At 33.0% G+C, this 24,305-nt stretch overlaps 1 protein-coding gene and 1 long non-coding RNA gene across 2 annotated transcripts; one reads left to right on the plus strand and one right to left on the minus strand.

Annotated features, from left to right (window-relative positions):
• Positions 1–285: 285 nt before the first annotated feature.
• LOC126928892 (uncharacterized) lies at positions 286–22,953 on the minus strand. Its single transcript, XM_050744747.1, has 5 exons — positions 22,455–22,953; positions 22,226–22,363; positions 18,515–18,699; positions 5,168–5,370; positions 286–3,091 (listed from the first exon to the last, which is right to left on the minus strand). Exons 3-5 carry the CDS (start codon positions 18,534–18,536, stop codon positions 1,148–1,150), a joined length of 2,169 nt encoding a protein of 722 aa, XP_050600704.1. The 5' UTR covers positions 18,537–18,699; positions 22,226–22,363; positions 22,455–22,953; the 3' UTR covers positions 286–1,147.
• LOC126928895 (uncharacterized) lies at positions 8,928–23,362 on the plus strand. The gene is made up of 2 exons (XR_007716992.1): positions 8,928–9,031; positions 23,140–23,362. It is a non-coding gene; the product is annotated as an uncharacterized LOC126928895 (long non-coding RNA).
• The last annotated feature ends 943 nt before the right edge of the window (positions 23,363–24,305 follow it).

Consider the following 24,305-nt stretch of genomic DNA (forward strand, 5'->3'; position numbering starts at 1 on the left):
AGCAGATTTGTATGTTGTAATGAATAGAGAGGAACTTGCACTTCCTTCAAAGTGTTTCCTACAAGTGTTCATTTCTACAAATGCCAAAGATATCAATATCTACAGCTTGAAAACTAATTCTGCAATGATTTTATCTTTAAATCAATAGGTGCGTGAAATAGTTTCTTTTAATGAATAATTAATTTCAGTACTTATCAATTTTCTGCTTAAAGATTATTATTGTGGGAAGAATAGGAACATTTGATGTAATAACAACAGGGTAATCGAAGGATAGAAGATATGTCATACATGGCAGAGCAAAATTTCTGAATTATTTTATTCAGTAAAAATCTAATATATACAAATATAATAAGTATAAATTAAAATGATTCGACTCAGCACCGTCGCACATACCGCCTGCAAATGACATCGCGTACAAGGGTATTCTAAGGTGTACTCGTTTGCGCCATAAAAATGTATCAACGATATATATATATGTGTGTGTGTGTGTATTTACTTTTCAAGAGCTTTGATACAATTTGACCGTTCGTCTTGATCAACGCTACGTATAAAATTTACATTTCAAGAGTTCAACTTAATTGTTAACGAATTTTAAACAGTGAATAATACGTCAGGAAAAATTCAAGATACATTCATTCGTTTTAATCATGCTCGAAGCAATTGCATATGCATAAGACTGGAAAAGACACCGAAAACAGAATATAGATTGAGAAACGCGAAGAACTGTTCACGCTGCATCTAGAAATGAAGTTATCGCTACGTTTTAAATTTAATCTTACGGTTCTTATTTCGAACTGTTTATCAATTAATATATTTCACTGGGTTGGCGAAAAAGTTTCCTCGCTTTTGTCAGTAGGTGACATTAACGTTGCTTTAAGTATCAACACCTAGTTGCGTTTTAGCAAATGCATACATAACTTAAAAGCTTACATATTAATACGTACTATAAAAAAAAAGTATTGTTTCTTGATAAAAGTAAATTCGACGAATAATTTCAATACTATCCAATTACGACTCAAGTTTATAGCTTTCACTACGTTATAAAATCAAAGACGAAAGATAAACTGTAAGAACAGTATTTAAACTACATGCCGCATTATCCTGGACTTACAACGCAACGACAAGGAAAAGCCACGTTTCAACGAAATTATTCTTCGTGTTTGAGCGGAGGTTGTCTCGTGCCGAAAGCCGGTTCGAGAGGTACCAAGTAAGTTACTTTCTCGCTTAAATCGCCTTCCTTCTCACTATGCTTTAGTATCGGCCTATTTTTTCTAACAAGCTTGCGTGGACGTTGAATCACCTCTTCATAGGTGACGTATTCAGACCTTGCAAGAGGAGCTTTTTGTTTCTTCGTATAATACGGGTTATTATCCGCAGATGTATTGTCGGTTGCGTAAATTTGTTGAATAGTTTTGCCAGGCTGCGTCACAGGAGTAACGGTGTATCCTGCGTTAATCAATGCCGACAAGTCTTCTTCCGTCAAAGCACGTGCCTTGGCTGCGGATGACGGATGAACAGCGATTTGATCCGGCTGGGCGGTTACTTCTTCGATGGTTACCGACTTAATCGGTGACTTTTTTAGCAAACCCGATTCCGATACGTAAACCGACTGGGAAGACGAAGGGAGCTTCAACTTATGGGTTTGCCGTGGTTGCGTAATAACAGGTTGCACGTGGGCCGACGCTGCTTCGATAACGGGACTCGCGTCATCGGATTTTGGAACTGATCTAGGAACGTAAGAAGAACCGGATGTTTGGTATTTTTGCAACTGATCATTGGTAAAATAACTGTTGTGAAGGAAAGGAAGGGCGGTAGTGGTTGAAAGAGTATAATGATACACGGATGAGTCTGGATCAACTTTCTTTCCTTGCACTTGGCCCTTGGAGATCGCCAAAATTTCGCCTTTAACCTGATTCCGAGCTTGAAGTTGGGACTTGTAAAGAGCCTCGGCTTGGGCTTGCGCTATAGCCTGAGCGCGCGCTTGATTCTTCTCGAAATTCAGAGCATAATTATGAACCTCTTCCTGCACCTTCAGATGAGCTTGCTGCTGAGCTTCGAGTTTGCGAATAGCGTCAGCGTGTGCCTTGAATTCTTGCGCTTGCTGCAATTTCCTTGCCTCGGCTGCCTCTGCGGCTATCTGGGCTTTCAGCTTCGCCCTATAAGCAGCCTCTGCGCCTTTTGGATGCAACTGTTCTTGCAAGTGACTACGTCCGGCATCGCTCACTTGGGCACCTTGTTGAATCTGTTCTAGAGCAGACTGTTGCCTGTAACGTTCGTTCGTGAGCCTCATATGCGCCAACGCATCTTGGTGATGCTTTTTGTACGCAGCTTGCGCGATTTTCTGGAAAGACAACGCTTGTGCCTCCGCCTGAGCTTGAGCTTGAGCTTGGGCCTGTTCAAGGGCTTTCCGATACGAATCGTCATCGATATAATCGTATTGTGGCGACTGATTGTAAGCTTCGGCAGGCTGAGCTGCTTGATAGTGAGCAGGCTCTTCAACCGATTGATAAGCAGGTGCCGGTTGTGGCTGCGGTTGTGGTTGTGGCCGTGGTTGATGATATCGCGGTGGAGAAGTTTCAATATGGTACTGCTCGGGCAATTGAGCTGCTGCCACGGTTGGTTTCGCGTATTGAGCCGGATAGCTTACTAATTGCTGGGAATATGCGGATGTGCTTCCCTTAGGTTGCGTTGGAAGAAGTTTAAATTCTTGGGCTTGATTAGCCGAGACTAGTTGCAGTAATTCTTGCTCGAACGTTCCCAATTTTGGTTGGGCATAGGATGTTTGATATACCGGAACGTCGGAAGCTTTCGATCCTAAACGGGCCGTGCGAATGGCGTCTGTGCGAGTTTGAGCATCGACTTGAGCTTGGATGTCCGCAGTTATTTCGGCTTGAGCTAGAGCCTGAGGGTGAAGTTGAGGACGAGGACGAGGCGGCACTACCGTTGGCTTTCGGTAGTTGTAATAAGCTTGTTGCAACGCTTGCTGTTGTTTCGCGTACGCTGGCTGCACTCTTCGTGGAGGCGGTGGCGCTTGGTGTTGCGGCCCTTCCTGCGCGTATTGTTGTAGTACAGATAAATACTCCGGTGGTAGCTAAAAATTCACACATTTTCCCATGTAATCGTCGTTAATAGAAGATTCGATAGCTCAATTGCGCTTTATTGAAGTTTAAAATGCCGAGTAAAAACAAAATACGTATATCTTCGATATTAAAATGCTACCTTATAATTATAATTATCTAATAATTCAAAAATCATATTCCGGATTAAACGAATCAAACGATCATGAGTATAAATTTTTCATAGGAAAATAAAATTAATTAATTACAATAAGAACAACGAAAGAGATAGCATCGTGCGAATAACTTGAAAATACTAAGTATCAGGATACCTTGATCGATTTGTGGTGATAGTATATGAATTCTGTCAAGGTAAAGATACATAAAAACTATTATATTTGCTATTTAAACATCACTGACTACTACTAACATCGAAGAGTTGTCTATCAGTTTAAAAGACGCTTCTCAATCTGATACCTAGTTTGAAGAATTAAAAAATCTGAAGATAACGAGTTTGCCAAGCAACAGAATAATTTTATAAATTTATAATATTTACAATCTATTTATAATCTGTTAAAAGAGTTTGGATAACAGTTGCAAAAAAGATTTGATAAACAGATGATTTCTATGTACTAGAAAGCAAGTAATCGATGAATCATTTTAAGTTGAAAATCGACACTGACATATCGCTGAAAATACTTCTATGAATGAAACAGATGATGACTGTAGATGAGTCGATAACCCATAGGAGCGTGAAGATTCATTCAACGTAACTTATCGCGGCAATGGCATACAAGGCCATGCAACGTGCATAGAGCGTGTCTACCGGCTGCAAGACTTACAGACGGATATACTCTCGATCGTTGGGTGTGGTATTACCGGTTTTGTCTGGTCGGACCGATTAGAAGGTAAAAGTTATGCAAGAGAGCATGATCGCGTTTAGCACGACGAAACGATCGTGAGCGAGTGTAGGTGTCGAGGAGATTTAAAATTCCCTCCTGAACTAAGACGTTATACATCGATGATTCATTTTCTTCGTTTCCACTTCCTCGTACTTTTCTTTTATCTTTCCATTAAGAAAATGTAATATGAATCTCATTCTGCTGCACCCGTGATTATACTTTTCAAGTTTTACAGTTTTTCGCTTATTGTTTCATATCAAATAGTTGAAAATTTCCCTACTTGCGCGAAACCTGCTTAATGTTCCAGTTAGCCCCTATCACGAAGGATAAAAATAAATATGAATTTGAATTTTGTTACACGTTATTATAGAATTAGCGACTATGAAGTATACACTTTACGTGTAATTTATTTAATTATTAAGTTACATCAGAATCGATTTCATTCGCAAAATAACGTAGAAAACCTTGGCAATAGTCCTCAATTAATGGCTACACGGATTTACAAGTTCGTGCAAACATATGGTCACAAACAAATATTTTAAAGTTACCATATCTGTAATGATCTTTCCAGCAACTGGATGATTCTACGCGTCCAGGATACGCGGCTGATTTAACAAAGGACGAAAAGGACAGTCGCTAGTGACGACATTAATGGAATTAGATCGATTGCAATTGTTGGTTGCAACACAATATATCTAGTTCGTGAAGGCGGACCCACCGTTCTAATGGAAAAGAAAAATGTGTACTGTCCGTGCCTATACACTGTGTAGCCGCTCACCACGTTCGTCGGTGATTGGCGGCCAATAGTCACGGTTGACCGAGAGCAATGATGTTGCCTGTTTCCAGGAACATTTATTCTTTTAGGATAACAAAGACAGACACGTCGGTATTATTTAATGCGATTGTTCACGAGGTGAAATTCTTCAATGGATTTACTATATTTCAACATTCGCACGCTATAGGTGCTTCCATTTCCCTTCTACTTCTTCTTAATATATTTTTACGCTCGTTCGTAAAAAGATTTAGCAAAATATCAAGGATAGTCTTTCGCGTAACACTCGGCCAGTGTCCTTAACTGGCATACTATGCATAGATATACCTGGCATAATTAAATAAGTAGGCATGAAACATTGGAAGTAATACCTCGTAATTCGTAATACTTCGTGAAACACTACTTAAAGCATGAATTATGAAATGGTCAATCGCTACCTCTTGCGTATCATCGGCTGATTGAAGAATGTACTGATTGGCTGGAGCACCATATTCGGCAGTGGCTGTAATCGGCGATCTCTTCACAGGCTCCTTGACATCGATTTCCAACATGACAATGTCGCCTGCATTGTCAGAGGAGGTTTTCGCTTTTTCAGCTGTGTTCGAAATCGCCTCCTCGGCCCCGGAAACCGTTAAAAGACCTATCAAAAAGCAATGAATTGCAGTTTCTAAATAACGAAATAAGAATCTTGTTTTAGCAGGTACAGTACCGTGCAAAATTCTTGGACCACACGTTGGACCAAAAGAAACTGTTTTGTCGCTTTATTATTTAATTAATTAACATAGTGCTGCATGCTTTTGTCTCGTACACGATCTAATGGTTAGTTTTTCGATAACTTCCTAGATTTATTTTAAAAAACTAAGCTGATCGATCAATGTATTTGTCGCTGCTTTCTACGATTTTAAGTCTAGAATTTTCAAGTTTAAGGTGATTTTTAGGCAAGAGATGAATTCCATCACGGACAAATGGTGCGACTTTAAACGAGATCCAATCGTCAGGACACTGACAAATGAGAACGTTCTGTGAAATTGCTGCGTGACAACGTTAGACCACGCACTGCTTCTATGACAAAAGACATCATAATGAGTCCTGTGTGGGACGTCTTGCAGCAGGTAACTTACTCTAGACATTACTACGGTGGATTACTACCTGTTCCGATCGATGCAACACTTGTAACACGCCTTATCCTATACCCACTTCTAATTAGCGAGCGAGGCACAAAAATGACTCGAAGATTGGATCTTGTAAAAACACGGTATTTTTCCACGATGGAATTTATTACTCGTTTGATAAACGGCATAACGTTTTAGAAAAGAAGGGCGAACGTTTCGACCGAATAACTTGCTGTATTTTTCATTAAATAAACTCCGAAGAATGTGAGTTATTCGCTTGTACATCCAATATTTTAAGCAAGAAGATTATAATTCTTAAAACAGATATTGAGATCAATGTGGAATAGTCGATGTCTCGTACGCTCTTATTTTAATATCTGGAGAAGCTATTTTAAAGAAATTATCAAACACATTTTACATTTTGTACCACTTTATCCTCAACAAATTAAAAAGCTGACTTCTCTTGTAACTTTCATTCTTTTTCTCTATACTTTTCTTATATATATATAGACTCGTGGTGCACTAGGTTCTAACATTTAGGTCAGAGCTGTATTTATCATAGAATGTACAAATCCGTGAACGAGATAGAACCGCGAACAAGCATCGGGAAAAATAAAATATGCGGTATTATATAATTATAATAACACGATCTAAGATTTTCACACAGTGCTGTGGATAAGTGGAATCGTTGAATTAGTATTATAGCCCGAAATAATGTGGTTTTGATCGAAAAAGTAGGACACCGGTATACGATAATATTCTTTTCTCTTGGAAAACTGCGTTTTAGAAGAAATCGATATTGAAAGTTCGTTTACTATATGCGCCTTTCCGTGACCTCATTTACGCCTTGGTTCAACAAACATCGCTTCGAATTATTTGCGTTTCCCACATTAAATAACGAGGAACAAACAGTGGGACGAAAACGTTTGTTGCTAAAAAATTGTAATATGTAAATTAGTGGAAATGACTTGGTTTTCTGCCAGCGTAATTCCACCTTTACTTTCTAAAATATATTTTGTATTCGTAAATGTTCGATCGTGGAAGCTCGATATAGCATTTGAATTCAATACCTTAAATTTTCCTCTTCTTAAGCTATAATGTATAATTATAATTTCCTTGTGGCGCATAACAGAGATTCAGTGTAACACCGTAAATAAAAATACACTAATTTAAGTTCGGAGAACTAATTAAAAAGGGATTTTCGTGTAACAACAATAAAGTCAAATCTTCGTTTGATTATTTGCTTATAATATTCGTCCAATTTATATAATAAAATAAATTTTCCTTTAAAACCTTAGAACTTTCTAATTTTTCGTGTCTTTCTTTCTTCAAAAATAGGTACAACCCTACTTTGAAAAAGTTTCTCGACTTTTGCCTACAACGATGACTACATTGTCAAAGATAATCACAAGGCTTTTACGATATACAATAAACAATAACATACATTTGTCCTTTAAGGCTATCTATTTACATCTCAAAAAGGTCAATGTAATAATAACAAGGACACGTTGAGTATAAAGTATTAAAGAACTATTAGGTAATAATGATAACCTGTTAAACATAATATTTTGTAAAGTTATATACAAAGTAGGTAAAAATTATTCGACCTACTTGTAATGCGATTCAATAGAATTGCAGAAGACGAATTCGCAGGTGACTTTTATGTCGTTCCGCTTGACTGAGAATGTATAGTCTGAAGGCGGAAAGGAGTTGGGAAAGCAGTCTAACGCAGAGAAAGTTACGCGGTCTTGAGAAACTTTTCCCACGAGATTCACTTTCGACGTCTTTAATAAAACCTTTCATCATTGCTAATTTAATCAAAAACTCTAGGCTAATTAAAATATTAACGAGCTGAGCATCGCAGCATTTTGTTTCGACTCTACGCATTATGTTTTTGCGCTTTATATTCTGCGGATATCATCGATCAATCTGAAAATATAATATTAAAAATGTTCTCATTGTATCATACGTACAATGATAAAGTTATAAATAAATATAATTTACGTTATTATAATATAACCATGAAACATTTCAGCAGAAAGTCCGGAACAATTTAATAGTGTACAAATATTTTAATTATTTATGATGAATGCGAAAGGAACTTAAGGTTACTAATAATTTGGAACTTGCGCGTTATCTATTTTGTAAATTAAATAAATTCTATATCAACGTTGTAATTTATGATACAAGAAAATGTACATTTCTTAATTTAATTTCTGCTAATTGAATTCATAACAAAATGTAACAATCAACAAACATTTTTCTTAATTGTAGCACAGTAGTCATTCAATTATTTAGTGCCTACGAATATTCAATATAATACATTGTATATGTGTAGTAAAATATAATAAAATATAGTATAAACATAATACATATGTGGTAAAGACAAATATCAAATTATTTCGAATAATTGAAACACTGATGGACTTTTAGTAAAAAAATACGATCGAAAATTTCTTATAATCAGCGATCTTTAGATCCTTCAAACTTTCACAATCCGGATCTCGTTGCTTTTACCTTCGAATAACAAATTGCTTCCGACGTACGTGCATCTGCTCTTATAATATTATGTAGGATTAAAGTAATCCTAATAATACATTGGAAAATATATCGAAGAAGCGATAATTGAAATTCATTGTTCTTGAACATTTTCTCCAATCAAACGAAAGAAGATTGGATTTTACCATTTTTAATAAATGAAGCAATTTTCTAATAAAATTCGTACGAGCATTAATCTTGCATATTTTTTCACACAAGGTAGAAAGTACTGTCTTGAATTGGATTTCTAAAAAGACAATATATATATATATAAATATATTAGAACAACAATCTACAACATCCTTACGTCGATTATCTTACACCTGCCTATTCCAGATAAAATTCCACCAAAAATAGTACGCGGTCATGTTCCAAATTTTCTAATCAAGTTGATTTAAAACTATTCAATAAAACTTCCTGTTGAACCGTACTTAGTCTGTCTGTAATATTTTTGAAACACGCGATACAAACTGTATAGGCGTTTTTTGTCTGTCTAAGGTTCAGGTACTAAATATCAGATAAAGATTTTCTTCGCCATTCCTGTACTAGGTATGCTCTATTAATTCTTCAAGCATTCACATTCTTAACATTCGGTCTTCAGTCATCCAAGCTTTCCAACGCAACGCAATCTACAAATCCAGTCGTTTCCACGTAGGTATATATATCTTACGATCTTTTACTTCCTTTGAAAGGTAACTCGCACGTTACTGTCACTTAAACATTATATAGGTCGTGCACAAAGAGGTTGAGTCCACTTTTTAAAATTTTAGTGCCAATGCACTTGACTGATGCTTATCTTATATAAGTTGTCAATTTTCTCTTCTGTTTGTTTCGCCGTGCTAACCAATTTCACAAACGAACGACTCATATGCTTCCTACTCAATACGTTTTAGTTATACGTTTGTTTTGCTGAATTCGCTATCCAACATTAATTTCCTCTTCCATTTTTGGGTTGTAAAATAGCCAATATTTTTGCGTGAAAGCTTTGAAAAATTTACCAGCTACTGAATATGAGATAATAGAATTTATGGCTGTTTGTAAGAGAATTGGTTAATTTAATTTTATAAGTTTAGTACTTTTTACGGTTTCTTTACTTTCCCATTCGCGTCCAATGACTTTGCTAATTAAAAATTTCTATTGTTAAATTAGTCAAATGTATAAAATGCTTCCTAGTAAAAGAATCCAATTATAGACAAAATATTTTACAAATACAAATGATACGCATAACGAGCAAATGTACAAAAACAGATAATATATTAATAAGAAAAATAAATATATAATATCATAATTGAAGATATAGCCAAACATGTTTCGAATTATTTCAGGGTAAATAAAATAGTTGTTACGTTTGAATAGTCATTACATGAAAAACAATGACCTTGCTGTGGACGACCAGTGTCAAACAATCGTTACCGTGAAAGTGAATTTGCAGGAAGTTTCTCTCAGATCCTTTTTCTTTGTGGAAGCATGTAATGATAATAATCTTATGATACGCCTATAAACCGGTCTTTATTTTTGTAAATATATGCTATGAAAAATTAGAAACAATTATATCGATTACAGCATAGAGTAATTGCAGCTACACGGTATACAGGGTGGCCCACACGAGGCGATCAACCAGATAGTGATTCCGCGTGCGAAAATAAATCGAAAATGTAGAGCAGAACTTTTTTGTCCATGGCCTCGTTTTCGAGAAAATCGAGTTTAAGCGAGTCTAGTTAAAAATTGATCTAGTGCAGTGAATTTTCAAATTTGTCTTTCTTATGTACGAAGCATTTTATAAAACAATTCTACCGCACGTGTTCCGCTCATTTTCACACTCATTTTCCACCTGTCGGTTATTGACTCTTGTTTGGTCATTTGGAATCGGCCATATTCGAATTTACTTGATGAATTTTCAAAATCAGTTTTCTCGAAAACAATGCCTCGGACTATAAAATTTTATTTTACATTTTCGACTTATTTTTTCACGTAGAAGCGTCTCCTAGTCGGTTGACCGTGTTATGCGAAACATGCTGTGTATATATCGCTGTTACAAACATGCGATTAGAAGACAAAAGCAGAGAAACGAAATCGTAGAAACGAAATGAGGTGCCATCGTTGGGATTGGCTAGATTATAGGCAAAAAAGAAGGTAGATTGTGAGGGACTATCCATTTTTAAACCATCTATACTCAGGAATTGTAGTTCCAAAAGTTTCAAGAAATTTCTAAATATCGTAAAATGATCGCCATCGGTTGATTGGTAGTGTGCATAAAACGCAAAGGTTTAGAAACTGCCTAACTATGCTAAACATGAAAATTATGAATAATTAAAAATAATAGAATTGTTAGATAAAAATGATAAGTAAATAACACGACTAAGAGATAAGATATTTGGGAATATACTTCAACCGTTATTCAAAGGAAAAGGATCTTGAATTCTGTAGGAAATGCGATTAATGTGGTAAAATCCTATATTCTAATCAAACAATTTTTGTGATTTGGAACTGCTATATTGCTATTTTACTGTATCTGCTATATTTGCTATAATTGACTTGGCAAAATTATCGATCTTCCGCGTACCAAGGAGGAGAGTAGGATACCTGCTATTTAGTCCCACAATGGACTTAAGAATTTTATTTTGCATAGTTCGTGCGCATAAAACGCAAAGTTTTAGAAACTGTTCAACTATGCTAACTGTAAGAGTCTAATTTTTATTATTTTTATTACACAAATGACGCTACGCGCCTTATCTAAACTTTTCACTTAATAATAAATAATTTCCCTCTTTAAATCACACGTATTAATCCTTAGTCGAAAAAGCGCAAAAGAATGGGTAATACACGTCTTTTCACTTCTAGAAATATCAGTTTTTACAATCAACTTTCTCTGCGTATCGAATCACAAGGACGATGTACGATACGAATTTAAAACTGGAAAGTATACTATTGCTCTTAATTGTACATATATATATATAATTGACCGATACATGTATAGAACAGAAGTGAATATCATTAACTGGCACGTGGCTTGAAAATTACATTTCATTCCTGTTGGTAAATATAATTCGTACGTAGGAAGCATCTATAATAATATACAAAATCAAAAGATTAATAAAACATATGGAACGGTAACGTTAGAATGCACTTTCATTATCGCTGAATAATAAAATCAACTTTGAGATTCCTATTGAATCGTGTTCTTCTAAAACAAGGTGCTTTTAAAACAAAACAAAGAATTATTAATTAGAATACTATCTCTACAAATGCATTTTATTTTAGAAACACTCAAAGACTGACTTTACTTATTTTTTAAGAAGAACAGGAAAGTTTTAAGTTGAGTTAAGTCTAAGTGTAAGATGTAATGGACAATAGGAAGTCATGTAAAGCCGAAAACCGTGGACAATAATGAATAAAGGGGAATATTTTACAGAAGATAAAATGGCGTTTGGAAAAGTAAATTTCATTATTTCATTTTGATATAAGCATGAATAATAAAAAGTTAAACTACAAAGTGTAATCTTGCTTTTGTCTTATTCGCTAATTATTTCACACAAAGTTGTGAACATAGTCAGAGATAGAGGACTGTGAACCTAGGCATCCAGGCTGGGAAAAGATTGCTAAACTGTTTCCATAGTTTGTCTACAGCTGAGATCGATCTTAACGTTTTTCTCTCTGGAAAATCTTTGTTTGAAGTAACTAAGAATGAAAAAGGAAACCTGAGCATTGACTCTTGTTTTCCTTTGTTATTACGCAAGAAATTACGCGGATGCGAGCAATTTGTTCGCGTTGAGTAATGAGCCGAGTGTCTTCAACTGAAAGACAGTTAAGTAACAACCTCCGGTTAACAAATCTTATTTAATTAACGCCTTGTATTTCCACAGCCCTGCAAATTTCAACGAACACGCTGACTGTTTGCGTTCAATATGTAATATTTAAGTACAAGCAGCGTAAGCTCAATTATAAACTCGATCTATCGGAAAGGACTGTTTAAGTAAGCAAAATATTACGATAGGATGTCGCAAATAGCTATAAATACTGTTAATTCTACCTTGAAGCTACCTAAACTTAATTCCAATCTGAAATTTTACATCAGGCAAGTGATTGCTCTGTTATCCGAAAATTGCATTATCCAAACAGCTTTGTCCCCGATAAGCGAGGCTCCACTGTATCAAGATATGCCCGATGTAAAGAAATGTCAAGCATATATATGACTGACATAAATCTGCCTAATATAAATGTTATAAGAAGTGACTCGATGAACATTTCTTCCTTTAAGTTCAACGAAGAAACATGCTCGCGACAAAAACTGTTGACAAATGATAAAAATCGATCTTACGTCTAAGGTCTTGCAGTCCTTTTTTAAACACCCTGTATATTTTTAGAAAACATCCTTACAAATTGAACTGCCCGCATCTACGCGTCTTTAAACGAATCATTCAACAAGACACTATACTGTCCTCCCTGCAAGCAATAGCTTCAACGAAATCACAGACATTTCAAATATTTCTGGGACATGACCTTGCTCGAACAAAGAGTTGCTTCTAAGATTTTTGCATCGTTGGATAAACGAAAGGAACTCTCGGTTTTTCCGTAAAAGAGGCATTTGCAACTACTGTGGTCGCTTTCAAAAGTTTACACTTTTTGTACTATACAGTCAAGAACAGACACAAGTGGACTTATCAAAAGACTATTTACTTTTTGTTCTCTGTAATTTGTGTTGGCTTCGCATGACACGATCGCTTTAATAGAAAAGGGCAAGTTGTTTTCATCAAACTTAAAATTGGACACGATAAACTGGCACGTTCTCGTCTTATAACTAAAAATGAGCCAAAAAGGCGCAATCGTTATAACTTTATTCTATCTGTGGATTATCGTCTTAATCGTAGTAACGTTCCCCAACAGAAAATTAAATTCGCTCTTTCAAATCAAATTCAGATATGTCTGTATCGTAAATATTGTAAAATTTATTTTCTCAAAGATATTAATTTATATCGTCAATTATGATGTTGCCAATCTATCGATTTAATTCTAACATATACTGTATCATATTACTGTTAACCATACTATATCGTATTGTAATTGTACTGCATATGATACACACGTACATATGTTCAAAATGTATAAATTATTATTTAACAATGTTTGCAACTTGCCTTATCGTATTTTACACTTTGTATTTTTGCATATTCTTGTTATGCATTTTCTTAATCGCTGTAGCTAGCGACCATAAAAAATGGTCGACCCGACCTTAAATAAAATAAATAATAAATAATAATAATAGTATTCGATTAATTATGAACAGATATTCATCGTCCTTAAAAATTCTCTTTAAGCTGGAAATTAAATTTACATAGATATAAAAATAACCAAGGAGCATAGTAATCTTACATAAATCTTGCAAAGCCTTTACCGGAAGTCAATGCAATCAAATGATGACTTAGAAAGTCAATGAAACTTGTCGATCCAAGATAGTTCGTACATCCTTACGTCTCATTATGATGACTAATTGACTCTATGCTCATTCATCATTTAGAAACCTCAAAATAAAATTACAAACTGCGAGATATAATATTACGATCTTTCCATAATTTTTTCTAATAAGACATTTATATTTTTGTTCTTTGGTCTCCAAAAGAAATGACAAAATTATGTTCTACGGATTGCTTTCTGCGAAAAATAGTTTTCAAATATCCTACATTTTATTATAATTATATGTATATTAATTTCAGTTTCTTCTTTGCGAATAATAATCAAATACCAATGATCATATAATGTTATTTAATTAAATTTCACTCTACAAAAATATATCTCCCTTTTCATGGCTTTTTAAATGTTTATAATTTACTTTGATATTGTAATAATACAATGTATGTAATATGTATGCTACAACTAATTTTGAACATCATCTTTCTAGAGAAATCTATATTTCTTGTCGAATACAATAATTATAAAATGACTGTTATCAGTTTTCAAATTAAAGAATCTTTGACACTCGATGCTTTTAAATAATTTAATATCAGATATTTTTATTCTTCCATTCTATAATTACTTCACTCCATACGTGGTATCGCAGTTGATTATTCTTTTCATAAAGAACGCAAACACAGAAGTGAACACTTATTTGGCCTCAGTTCTAAGATGTACGAATCGATAGTGATAAATTCTACAAAATTATGACCTTTGTCCAAATATAGAATATAAAATGTAAAATATAGCATGTGGAATGTTTGTGTCCAATTTTAATTACATTGCTACTATATTTAAAATTTACTATACTATACTTATTAAACAATTTATACTAAATTTACTGTATTACTATAATTAAAATTTGTTTGTTAAAAAGATATAGTACATCGTTATTGAATATTTATATTAGAATAATTTAGAGAAGGTAATTAGTAATAAGAAATGCAATATATCGAAGAATAAAATAGGATAACTTAATATGCTGCATTATATTATTTATACCAAGATAATTCGCTGTATTCCTTATTAGATTTTCAACTAGTTTTCTCACGAAATGATCGAAATAGAAAGTGTCATTATGATTGATTGCTTCAGACGCAAGGTGGTGGACATTTACGAGTGAATGCGATTTAAAAGATATTTATTATACGTTTTCATAAGACTTAACTTCGAATCTCAATGTGAAAGTAAAAGACCAATGAAATTTTCAATAGAATTGCGCAAAATAATGTCAGACGCACTAATCTGTATGTATAATAAATATGTTTTTTTACGTTTCTATGACCTCTTCTCTAACTAAGTGATTTTGTTAAAAAATATATCACGGAAAGCAAAAAGTTATTTCTACTTTTGCATTAATTGTTCAATAAATGTACACCAATTCTATATATAATACAAATAAAGTAACTGATTATTGCTTGTACAAAAATAAAAACTGTCTTCCATTAGTTCATCAATCAGAATTTCTATATATTAACTAACACGAATAAGGGACTAATTAAAAATTTGGATTAAGCGTATGCTCGTTTTAAAGCTTTTCACACGAGCCGTAACTCGTTAATTAGATTCACACGCATAACAATAATGTCATCTTAGCTAAATTATTCCCACGGCGTACATTATTTCACCAACTTCGAATCTGATCTGAACATTTTCAGAAAATCGAAAGTAATATCTTATTTTTTACAGTTACGTAACAAATAATCTATTTTTGGAAATAGTTTAAGCATATTATGAAGTGTTCCGTACAAAAATTACATTTATTTATTTGAAGTAGAATATAAAGGTATAACGATGAAGGTGTGAAATATTTCGTGATCAGCCCTCTTGAATGAAGATTGACACCGTTATATTAAAACGTTATCACTGGTAAACTATCGGATTTTGCACCGCGCAAAGACCGGTCGATTAATCATAACGTCGCTTCATAGGATAAATTATTTATTATTTGGTTCCAATCAAACTAATCGTTTCCCGATACTTTCTTTTTTTCCAAATTTATTCAATAGTAAGTAATGAAAGAGCTGCGTAAAATAAAGATAAATTGAATGGCATCTAATCGAGACTCGAATGTAGACTGTGTCCACGTTCACTGGAAATTACACGTATGTACAAGTTGACCGGTCTTAATCTTTAAACGCAAATTACTCGTACACTATGTGTTGTATAAAAAAATAGTTCAGATAAGAAGTGAATGGTTTCGAAGTGACAATCCGGTGTAAATAGCTTTTTTTATACACGAACACGTAGAAATTATATGAAGGTGATATACGTTTCTTTAAATACAGCGATCGATATGCTCTTTACTCTTTATAAAAAGATATATAATTTAACTTTAATTCGTCAAATTTAACGTGTGAAAGAGAGAGAAAAACACGATGCAATATTCAAGCGTTTAATTTGACGAATCAAAGCTAAAATATTTGCTAAACTAATAGTCTTTCTGTATGAATAGGCCGAGTACTTTTTCTAGGGAGGACAACGAGCTGTATCGATTACTGCATTAAAAAATATATAATACAAAATATATAATACATTTAAAAAGAACGTATTTTATCTTCGTATGACCTCTACGCGTCCGTGTACAGAAAAGGTACTTACACCAAACTGCGGCTTCCTCGGAGCCATTCGCTTCTTATTTAAATTACCATTTTACGCAGCACATAGTGTACAAGTAATTTGCATTTAAAGATTATAAGAGTCAAACGACATCGTATCATTTAACCCCGATGTAATATAATACCTAGTAGATCCAGCTTACACCCGGAAGTCTCGAACAACAAAAGCTTGGTAAATATGTATGGTAAAAGTTTCACCACAGTTGAATGGTAATTATTAATCTGCGGAGTTATATGCATTTATGGGAGATTTAAAAGTACAAAAGTGTCTAGAAAGCTCATAATATGTAAAAGTACGTGAAACACTCAAAGTATAGCACTCTTTAGGATATTTAGTGGATAAGATCTAGCCGAGTTGCCATTTTCTTTTTTCTTTTTCATTATTATATTCATAAGAATATAAATTTACGCAAATGCTCGTAGTCTAGTGTCAAGTTAATTGTTTTCCACTTAATTCAACGATTTTAACTTATTATTCGAAAATCGTTCCGAATGTTATTTCGAAAACAATTTTTTAATTTCCCGTTAAGAAATAACATCGTCCCATTTCTTAAAACCAAACAATTTCCTAATTTATTACTGTCACAAACGTTCGATTAATTTTTAATTCTTCTAATCAAGACACATAACAAAAAAGACACAACATTGATTAAAATACATTAATCGTCAAATAATTGAGTAGCATTGCTTAAAATTTGTATTTATTCTAAAAGAAATAATTTATTTTAAAAGAAATATTTCAAATGAATCTCGTTCAGGTCTGTGTCGAATATAATTACTATGTAGGTATGTCACGGTAAATGCGCGCATGCACACGTAGAGAAAGTATACAAATACCTATATTTATATAGGATAAAATTTTCATACCAAAATGATACAATTGTTACAGTTATATATAATTTAAAATATTCACAATTATAATAACGAAATAAAACATTTTTATAGAAAAAGAAGATTAAGATTCAAAATTAGGCCTGCGAAAAATCTCTGATTAATTAATTAAATTAATTATAATAATGGTTATATATTAGTCTCATAATAGCCAAGACTATTAACAGTTGTTTAAACGACATTATAATCTTCAATTTAATTGCATGCCATTTTGTACCATGTTTTTCCTTTTCTACTTTTCCGTTTATTATTATATGAAATAAACGTAATATCATTCGTATGATACAATGATAGATTTTATAAGACGCTGTTAGGACTTTACGACGATCATTAAAAACAAATAGAGATTATTAGTTTTCTAGATGTGGATTTATTTAGAAATGTTATATCCAATGACCAGTATGCAGGAAATAAAATTTTTGATCTCTCCGTGTGGACAACATTCTACACATTTGTATAAGTTGAAACGCGAAAGTAACCGAGTTGTTCGGGAAGCAAGTTTCTAATACGAATGCACTACCGTACGTGCGCAGTTTATCCGGAGAATCAAGGAAAGTGTTGCTGCCTGCTCTTAATTTTAAAGAACAGTCCGAACTGATATAACTTGATGCAACTTTTGCTCAAGGTACAAATTATACGAATAAGAGGAGCATTATTAAATACTTAATATTATATACTTAAATCACGATCATCTACGTTTCATTAATGATGTCAAATTTTGTACGTAATAAGAACTATGTAATCTAAAGAGTGAGAAAAGTGAAACACTGTCACAAAATCCTCATAAATAAACCTGCTTTGTTAAATTTGTGTGTAGAATTATTTTATATCGATATCTTATTGCAAGATTTAATTTAAAATTTATGCAATGAAAATATTGAGATAGTAATTTTCGAAGACAACAAATTTGTTGAACGTGTTTGAAATAAAAGTATTTACCACGCGTTGAAACGTCAAACGCACTTATATATACCCAAGAAATGTAATATTCATAAAATCACACATAATTAAATATGTCAATCTCGTAGCACGCACTGTTCTCCCCTACTTTTGTTTCTTTTCTTTCGACCGATTTTTTAGATAGTCTGCACAAAAAAACGTACTAATAGTCACAAGTTAGAATGAGCACCAAAATACTCGTCCTTGTCCCATGAAATGCATGACGTAGCATACTCACCTGCGAGGATAAGCAGCCACATGGTGAACAAATGAGTGACGAAGCGCCGAGTGAATGTTCGGCAGAAGTAGATTCCTAGTGGCTTTATAGACGAAGGGGAAAGGCCGCACCCGAGCAAACCAGGTGGGGTTGTTACCACTTTTCTGCGACGAACTGTTTCTAGGTGCACATCGCCGGTACACGAACTTCAGGAAACAAAGACATTAATGCACGTCGATTTTATAGACATTGTTACTTATTTTACTGCTAACAATGAATTCTGCATACTGACTTGCAGATGCAGCTACTTCATATTCATAGCATTTGAAAGTTACAGTGTGAAAACGAAATTCCGATAAGATTATTGAATACAGATCAGAATTCAAAGGAATTTTAACAGTAAAATATACCACGGTATAAATAGGCTACGGACGTTTATTTTTATTGACACTAAAGAAATGGAAATTTGTTCGGCTACTGGGTATTATAAATTATAAAAAGTATTTTACTTTCTTACTTTGCATATATGTATTATAAGTCTTATAATAGCCAAGATCATTAACAGCTGTTTAACCGACGTATTTAACTTCAATTTAATTTGTATCCTTTTGTAGTGTGTTTTTCCTTTTCTATTTTTCCATTCATCTCTTTATATCTCTACAATTTCATATAATTTCGACTATTCATAGTCATATCAAATAAGTTTAATATCATTTGTACGATACGACAGGACAATGATGGATTATATAAGACGCTCTTAAGAATTTACCATAATAATTAGAAACAAATAGAAATTACATCTGCATAAATAATTTTAAGCACTTTCAAGATGGATTTATTTAAAAACATTATATCCAGAAATTAGTATGCAGAAAGACATTGCGCACTAATAATTAGTTGTACTGATTGATAATGATTTGTTCATTTTATCCAATAAACAAAATAAATTCTTATCTGAATTATTTACTACGAGTAACAAATAGGCTCTTAATACAAAATAAAGTTAACAAATCAAATCATAATAAAATATAATAAAAAATTAATCTGTTTGACTGTCTCAAACAACAGTCATATGGGCAAATAGCTCAATTGATTGGAAATGTAGAATTATTATTTTTACAACTGCAATTAATTATCTCGTGATTCTCTAAGGGGGTCCTTTTTGGAAATTGATTCTAAAATTGATGTAAATACAAATTAGTAATATAAGATACACGGTACATAGCAAAGAAGTTGATCGAAAGGAAAGCACGACGTTCCGTACGCTTAGGTGAGCGCAATACGGTGAATGTAAGAAATTCGAGAGCAAATCACCGGGTACTAAAATCTACTAAACTTGGGACACTGTTTAAAAATATAAGTAAACTTGAATAAACGTGAATAAACAACCGAGACTAACCGCAGAAGCGACTGAACCAGACATGTAAGATATATTAGATTATTTTATATATCCCTATTTAGATGTACGTACGTATTTAATTTGATTTTAATAAGGCCACTTATTACAGTAATGCATGTCCACGTAAATATAATCGTAAGTATTATTTGAGTGGTCCAAAATAATGATGGTGTAACTCCCACTGATGTTGCATATATTTAACGTAAAAGTATATCATCTTTTTTAATATGGTAAAAATAATATATATGGAGATACTTAATTGTTATACCGGTACTTTTTAATTGTCTTGAACATGTACGTGGTATGATTTTGATTTTAATAAAATTGGAGATACACCGCTATTATTATTCTGACTGAAATTTAAGAATTTAAAAATGTATAAATGTCCCAATAAATAAATATTGTCAATAAAATAATTAATATTACTTTGCTATTATTACAAATTTACTATTATTACAAATAATTACATAAGAAGATAAAATAACTTCTTAGAGGATATTATGCAAATTTAAATTTTCGTGTACGTCATTAAAGAAGTGGGACCTAAATAAAAATTCTCTTCATCCCCTAACTGCTATAAAAAGTACCTTACTTTGCATATTTCATATATTCTTGCACATTATAGATATTTTATACATTTTTACGCATTTCAATTTTTCATAAATGTATGTATCCACTTACGATACAACGTATATATTTATAAATCGATAGAATTAGATAATGGTGAACATGAATTACAATTATCAAGATCAGTTGTCGATCATATCCATATATCTATATCCATATAGTAAATAGAAAAATAGATTTATAAAATTAAAACAGATCGTGATAATTATTTTTAATTGTACTTTTATGTTACGCATATTATTAAGTAACATTAAAAAATGCATAGGTAATTGATGTAATCATTGGTTCTACGAGTATTCGAAGACCAACAGTGAATGTTATCAAAGTCAAGGGTAATATTGTAATCAAGTACAATATCACAAATTCAAGTACATTATAAGGCTAATCTAATAATGAACTTGTATCATTTTTGTTCCCACAATATATCATATTACAAGGGTACGTGTGTAAAACATTGAAAAGGCATGTACTCGCTATCAGAATTGCTAAGTTGGCAGATATGTGAATATGTTTAATTACATAAATAGATCTGCACAAATTAAACGAAACTCGTTGATTCGAATGGAAAGAAACGCGTGCGCGCATCCTAATAAAAATTATTTCATCGATTTAATCGTGTATAGAGATTCTACAGGTTTGATTTTCAAACTGGATCAGTGGCGATGTTTCATGATTGCAACAGACAATCGCCCTCGCAATGAGAATTTCTCATAGTGAACCGTATGTTAAAGTTTGCCCGTGTATGTGCACGCTCGCCTGTGACTAAATGCGCACGACAGACTGTAATATAAACGCGGTTATGTTCCTGTAAGCCGCCGTGGGAAAGGTAATCGGTCAGAAGAAAAGCAGACTAGGCGTATACATGTGTACAGGGCGGCACTCGCTTTCAATGTCCTGTTATACGATCTAAATAATTTTGTAACGAGCAGTGAGAACTTTACCTTAAAATTTTCCTATAATGATGATTTGATCGATTCTTCTAATGATTTAGAATATAACAATAGATCAAAAAAGTATTCAAACACATTTAGACTCTTTACGCGTATATTGTACAAATTATTTTGAAATATCATTAGCACGATAACGAGACAGAACTATGTTGGTTAAATTTGAAAAGCATCTAGAAATTTATGTTGAAGTTACGTGATATTTATTGGAAGCATATACTTCGCAAGAATCATCAAAATAAATGAACAGTCAATTGTTCACTATATTAATAAGCAATAATTAATTAGCATTTAATTAATAAGCGTTTTTAGCACTAATTCTATGCTTAAGACTACTATTCGTGTTGTATACTAAGTTCCACTAAGTGTATGTTTATAAAAAGTGTCTTGCAACTTGTGCATTTCGGATTTCGAATTTTATTATTATTATCACGATAATTGTATCCCATTACAGTGCTTGTAAATTGCAATATAAAAAATTTCCAAAAAATTTTTCCTTCGATAAAATGTCAAGGCCATACTGAAATTTTTATATGACACACAAAAAATCGCTGGTCTACACCATTGTTTAAAAACTCATATTCATCTATCCATAGAATATTATATTACGAAATAGGGGTTGTTGGATCTAAAATAATTCAAAAAACGCAGTAGGATTAAATGATCGTTCACTGTGAAGCGTCAACGTACTAAAAACTAATAATAAATCTTTTAAAAAAATATGATACTCGTTCGGAGCCAAGTCTACGGTGTACCTACCTGTTGTAAGCCAAGTGTAGGCATGATCCTTCAATACCTTCCGTTTAAAGTGTTGGAAAGGATGACGAACGTTTTCAGTATTCAAAAAGCATATGATAGATCGCACTCTACTATCGGCGAGATTTTTAATTCTCATCGCTATTTTGAACGTATGAAACAATGACGATGTTAATTATTTAAATACAAAATTTCGTATGATTTACAGTTACTTGCGAAACTGAGCGCACACCTATGTTGGTAATGAAAATTGGCGGGAAATTGAATACAAACATATATATATTCAATAATAGATGTATATACTTTATTCGTATATGTTAACGAATGATTCTCCTCCACATAATGCATCCCCGTAACATAGAAGATCCTTCTCCGTGGTTGATTATTGGGCATGTATTTCTACTACACATATATGATACTTTGGTATTAGGCTGTTTCCATACAATTTGTTTCTTCCCATCTCGTTCAAATAAGTTAATTTCAGTTTCATCGGAAATGATTGCAGATTCATTTCCAAAAACTATGATCACGATTTATAAACGCTTTTGCAAATTCTATACGTTTCTGTCCATTTACCTTAAAGATTGATTTCTTTCGTACAACTCTACCATTATATATCTTCTTTTCTTAGTATCCTGCAAACTGTTTCGTTCGAAATTTCTTTCTTAGGGCAAATAACTTTCTGACATCAATTTCCTTCCCATTCCCACATTTTTCTTCGCATTTACTTTGATTTGTCGCTAAATAAGTCCTTTATTGTGATTTCCGACAATATTTGGGTTTTTACTTTTTATAAATATATGTACTTATATATAATATTCATTTCCTGGCATTATCGCAACATGGGTGTACTTTCATTGAATAAAGACTGGGTAGACGTGACATTAGATGGGACTTTATGCAGCTTTATGTTTCAGATCCTGACATACCGATCTGGAAAAAAATTAGTGTTTCTTGCGCCTTCCGCAATTTATTGCGGCGGACATAGGAATTATAGTCAATGATACAGTGTCACCACATGTAAACACAATATCAATCCGACGTATTGAAATTTATAATCTCATCAACAAGTATGCGAATTGTATTTAATAAACGAATCTTATTCAAGGACCAATAGATGTACATGTAATAAATAATAAAGTTGATGAAAAAAATTTGTCATGAACATTATCTTGCGCGTTTACGCTCGAACCAATAAGCAATGCGGCCCCAAAGTACCACATGACCTTGTTCCCCGCTCTCGTAAGTGGTTTCACACTTCGCAATTTTCCGTGAAGTTTATGATCGGTTCATACGATATCGCTATGCCCATAATCTTAACTATGATCATATAAATGGGTTGTGACACTCGCTAGGAAAAACTGTCCGAAAATTGATTTGTGGCAAATCAACATGAAAGACAACAAAATTCTCGTACTTGCGAGTCAAATAGAGGTGGGTAGAAAATCCTATCTCTGTTTAGAACATTCATAGCATATCACGCATGCGCAGAATGTGAACTTCTTGTCTGCCATGTTGATTGTTCGCGATTTAATTTTCGGGCGGTTCTTTTATACTTTCGATATATGAGCAACTTTTATTTACGTAATATCGCTGCGTTCACATATCTTTATTTACTCTAGTAAACAACAACAAAGACAGACATATGATCGCAGTGATATCACGCAGACAAAAGTCGCTCCATTAATTCAAAATACTTGTAAAAAATTATTTCACTAATCATACATATATAATATTAATATTAGGTATCTGATATTACTTACGTAAGTAATATATATTTCTTACATACATATATGTATTACCTTAAAATTTTCTTTCTGGATTGAGATTATTATTGCAGCAATTATTCGTTTCTATTTATTGAATGCTATACAAATTATTATTTAACAAGTAATTTTGTCATATTTCGATATATATGTAGTTTTAATATAATTATACTTATCCCTTAATATAAAAGTAGTTATTTAATTTTATTTTAAAAATAACCAATGATTTATTAACACACACTATGAATTTATTATATGGTAAAAAATTTTTTGCATATTATTAATTTTATACATATAGCTGAAGTTAAAACAATAAA

This window comes from Bombus affinis, chromosome 2 (genome assembly GCF_024516045.1).
Source record: "Bombus affinis isolate iyBomAffi1 chromosome 2, iyBomAffi1.2, whole genome shotgun sequence".
Lineage (NCBI taxonomy): Eukaryota > Metazoa > Arthropoda > Insecta > Hymenoptera > Apidae > Bombus > Bombus affinis.

Coding starts and splice junctions, on each gene's coding strand:
- LOC126928892 (XM_050744747.1), bottom strand. CDS start 18,536: ATGTGGCTGCTTATCCTCGCAG. Junction 5,371..18,514: donor GTGGCTGCTTATCCTCGCAG/GTGAGTATGCTA, acceptor GCTTTTTGATAG/GTCTTTTAACGGTTTCCGGG. Junction 3,092..5,167: donor CAGCCGATGATACGCAAGAG/GTAGCGATTGAC, acceptor GTGAATTTTTAG/CTACCACCGGAGTATTTATC.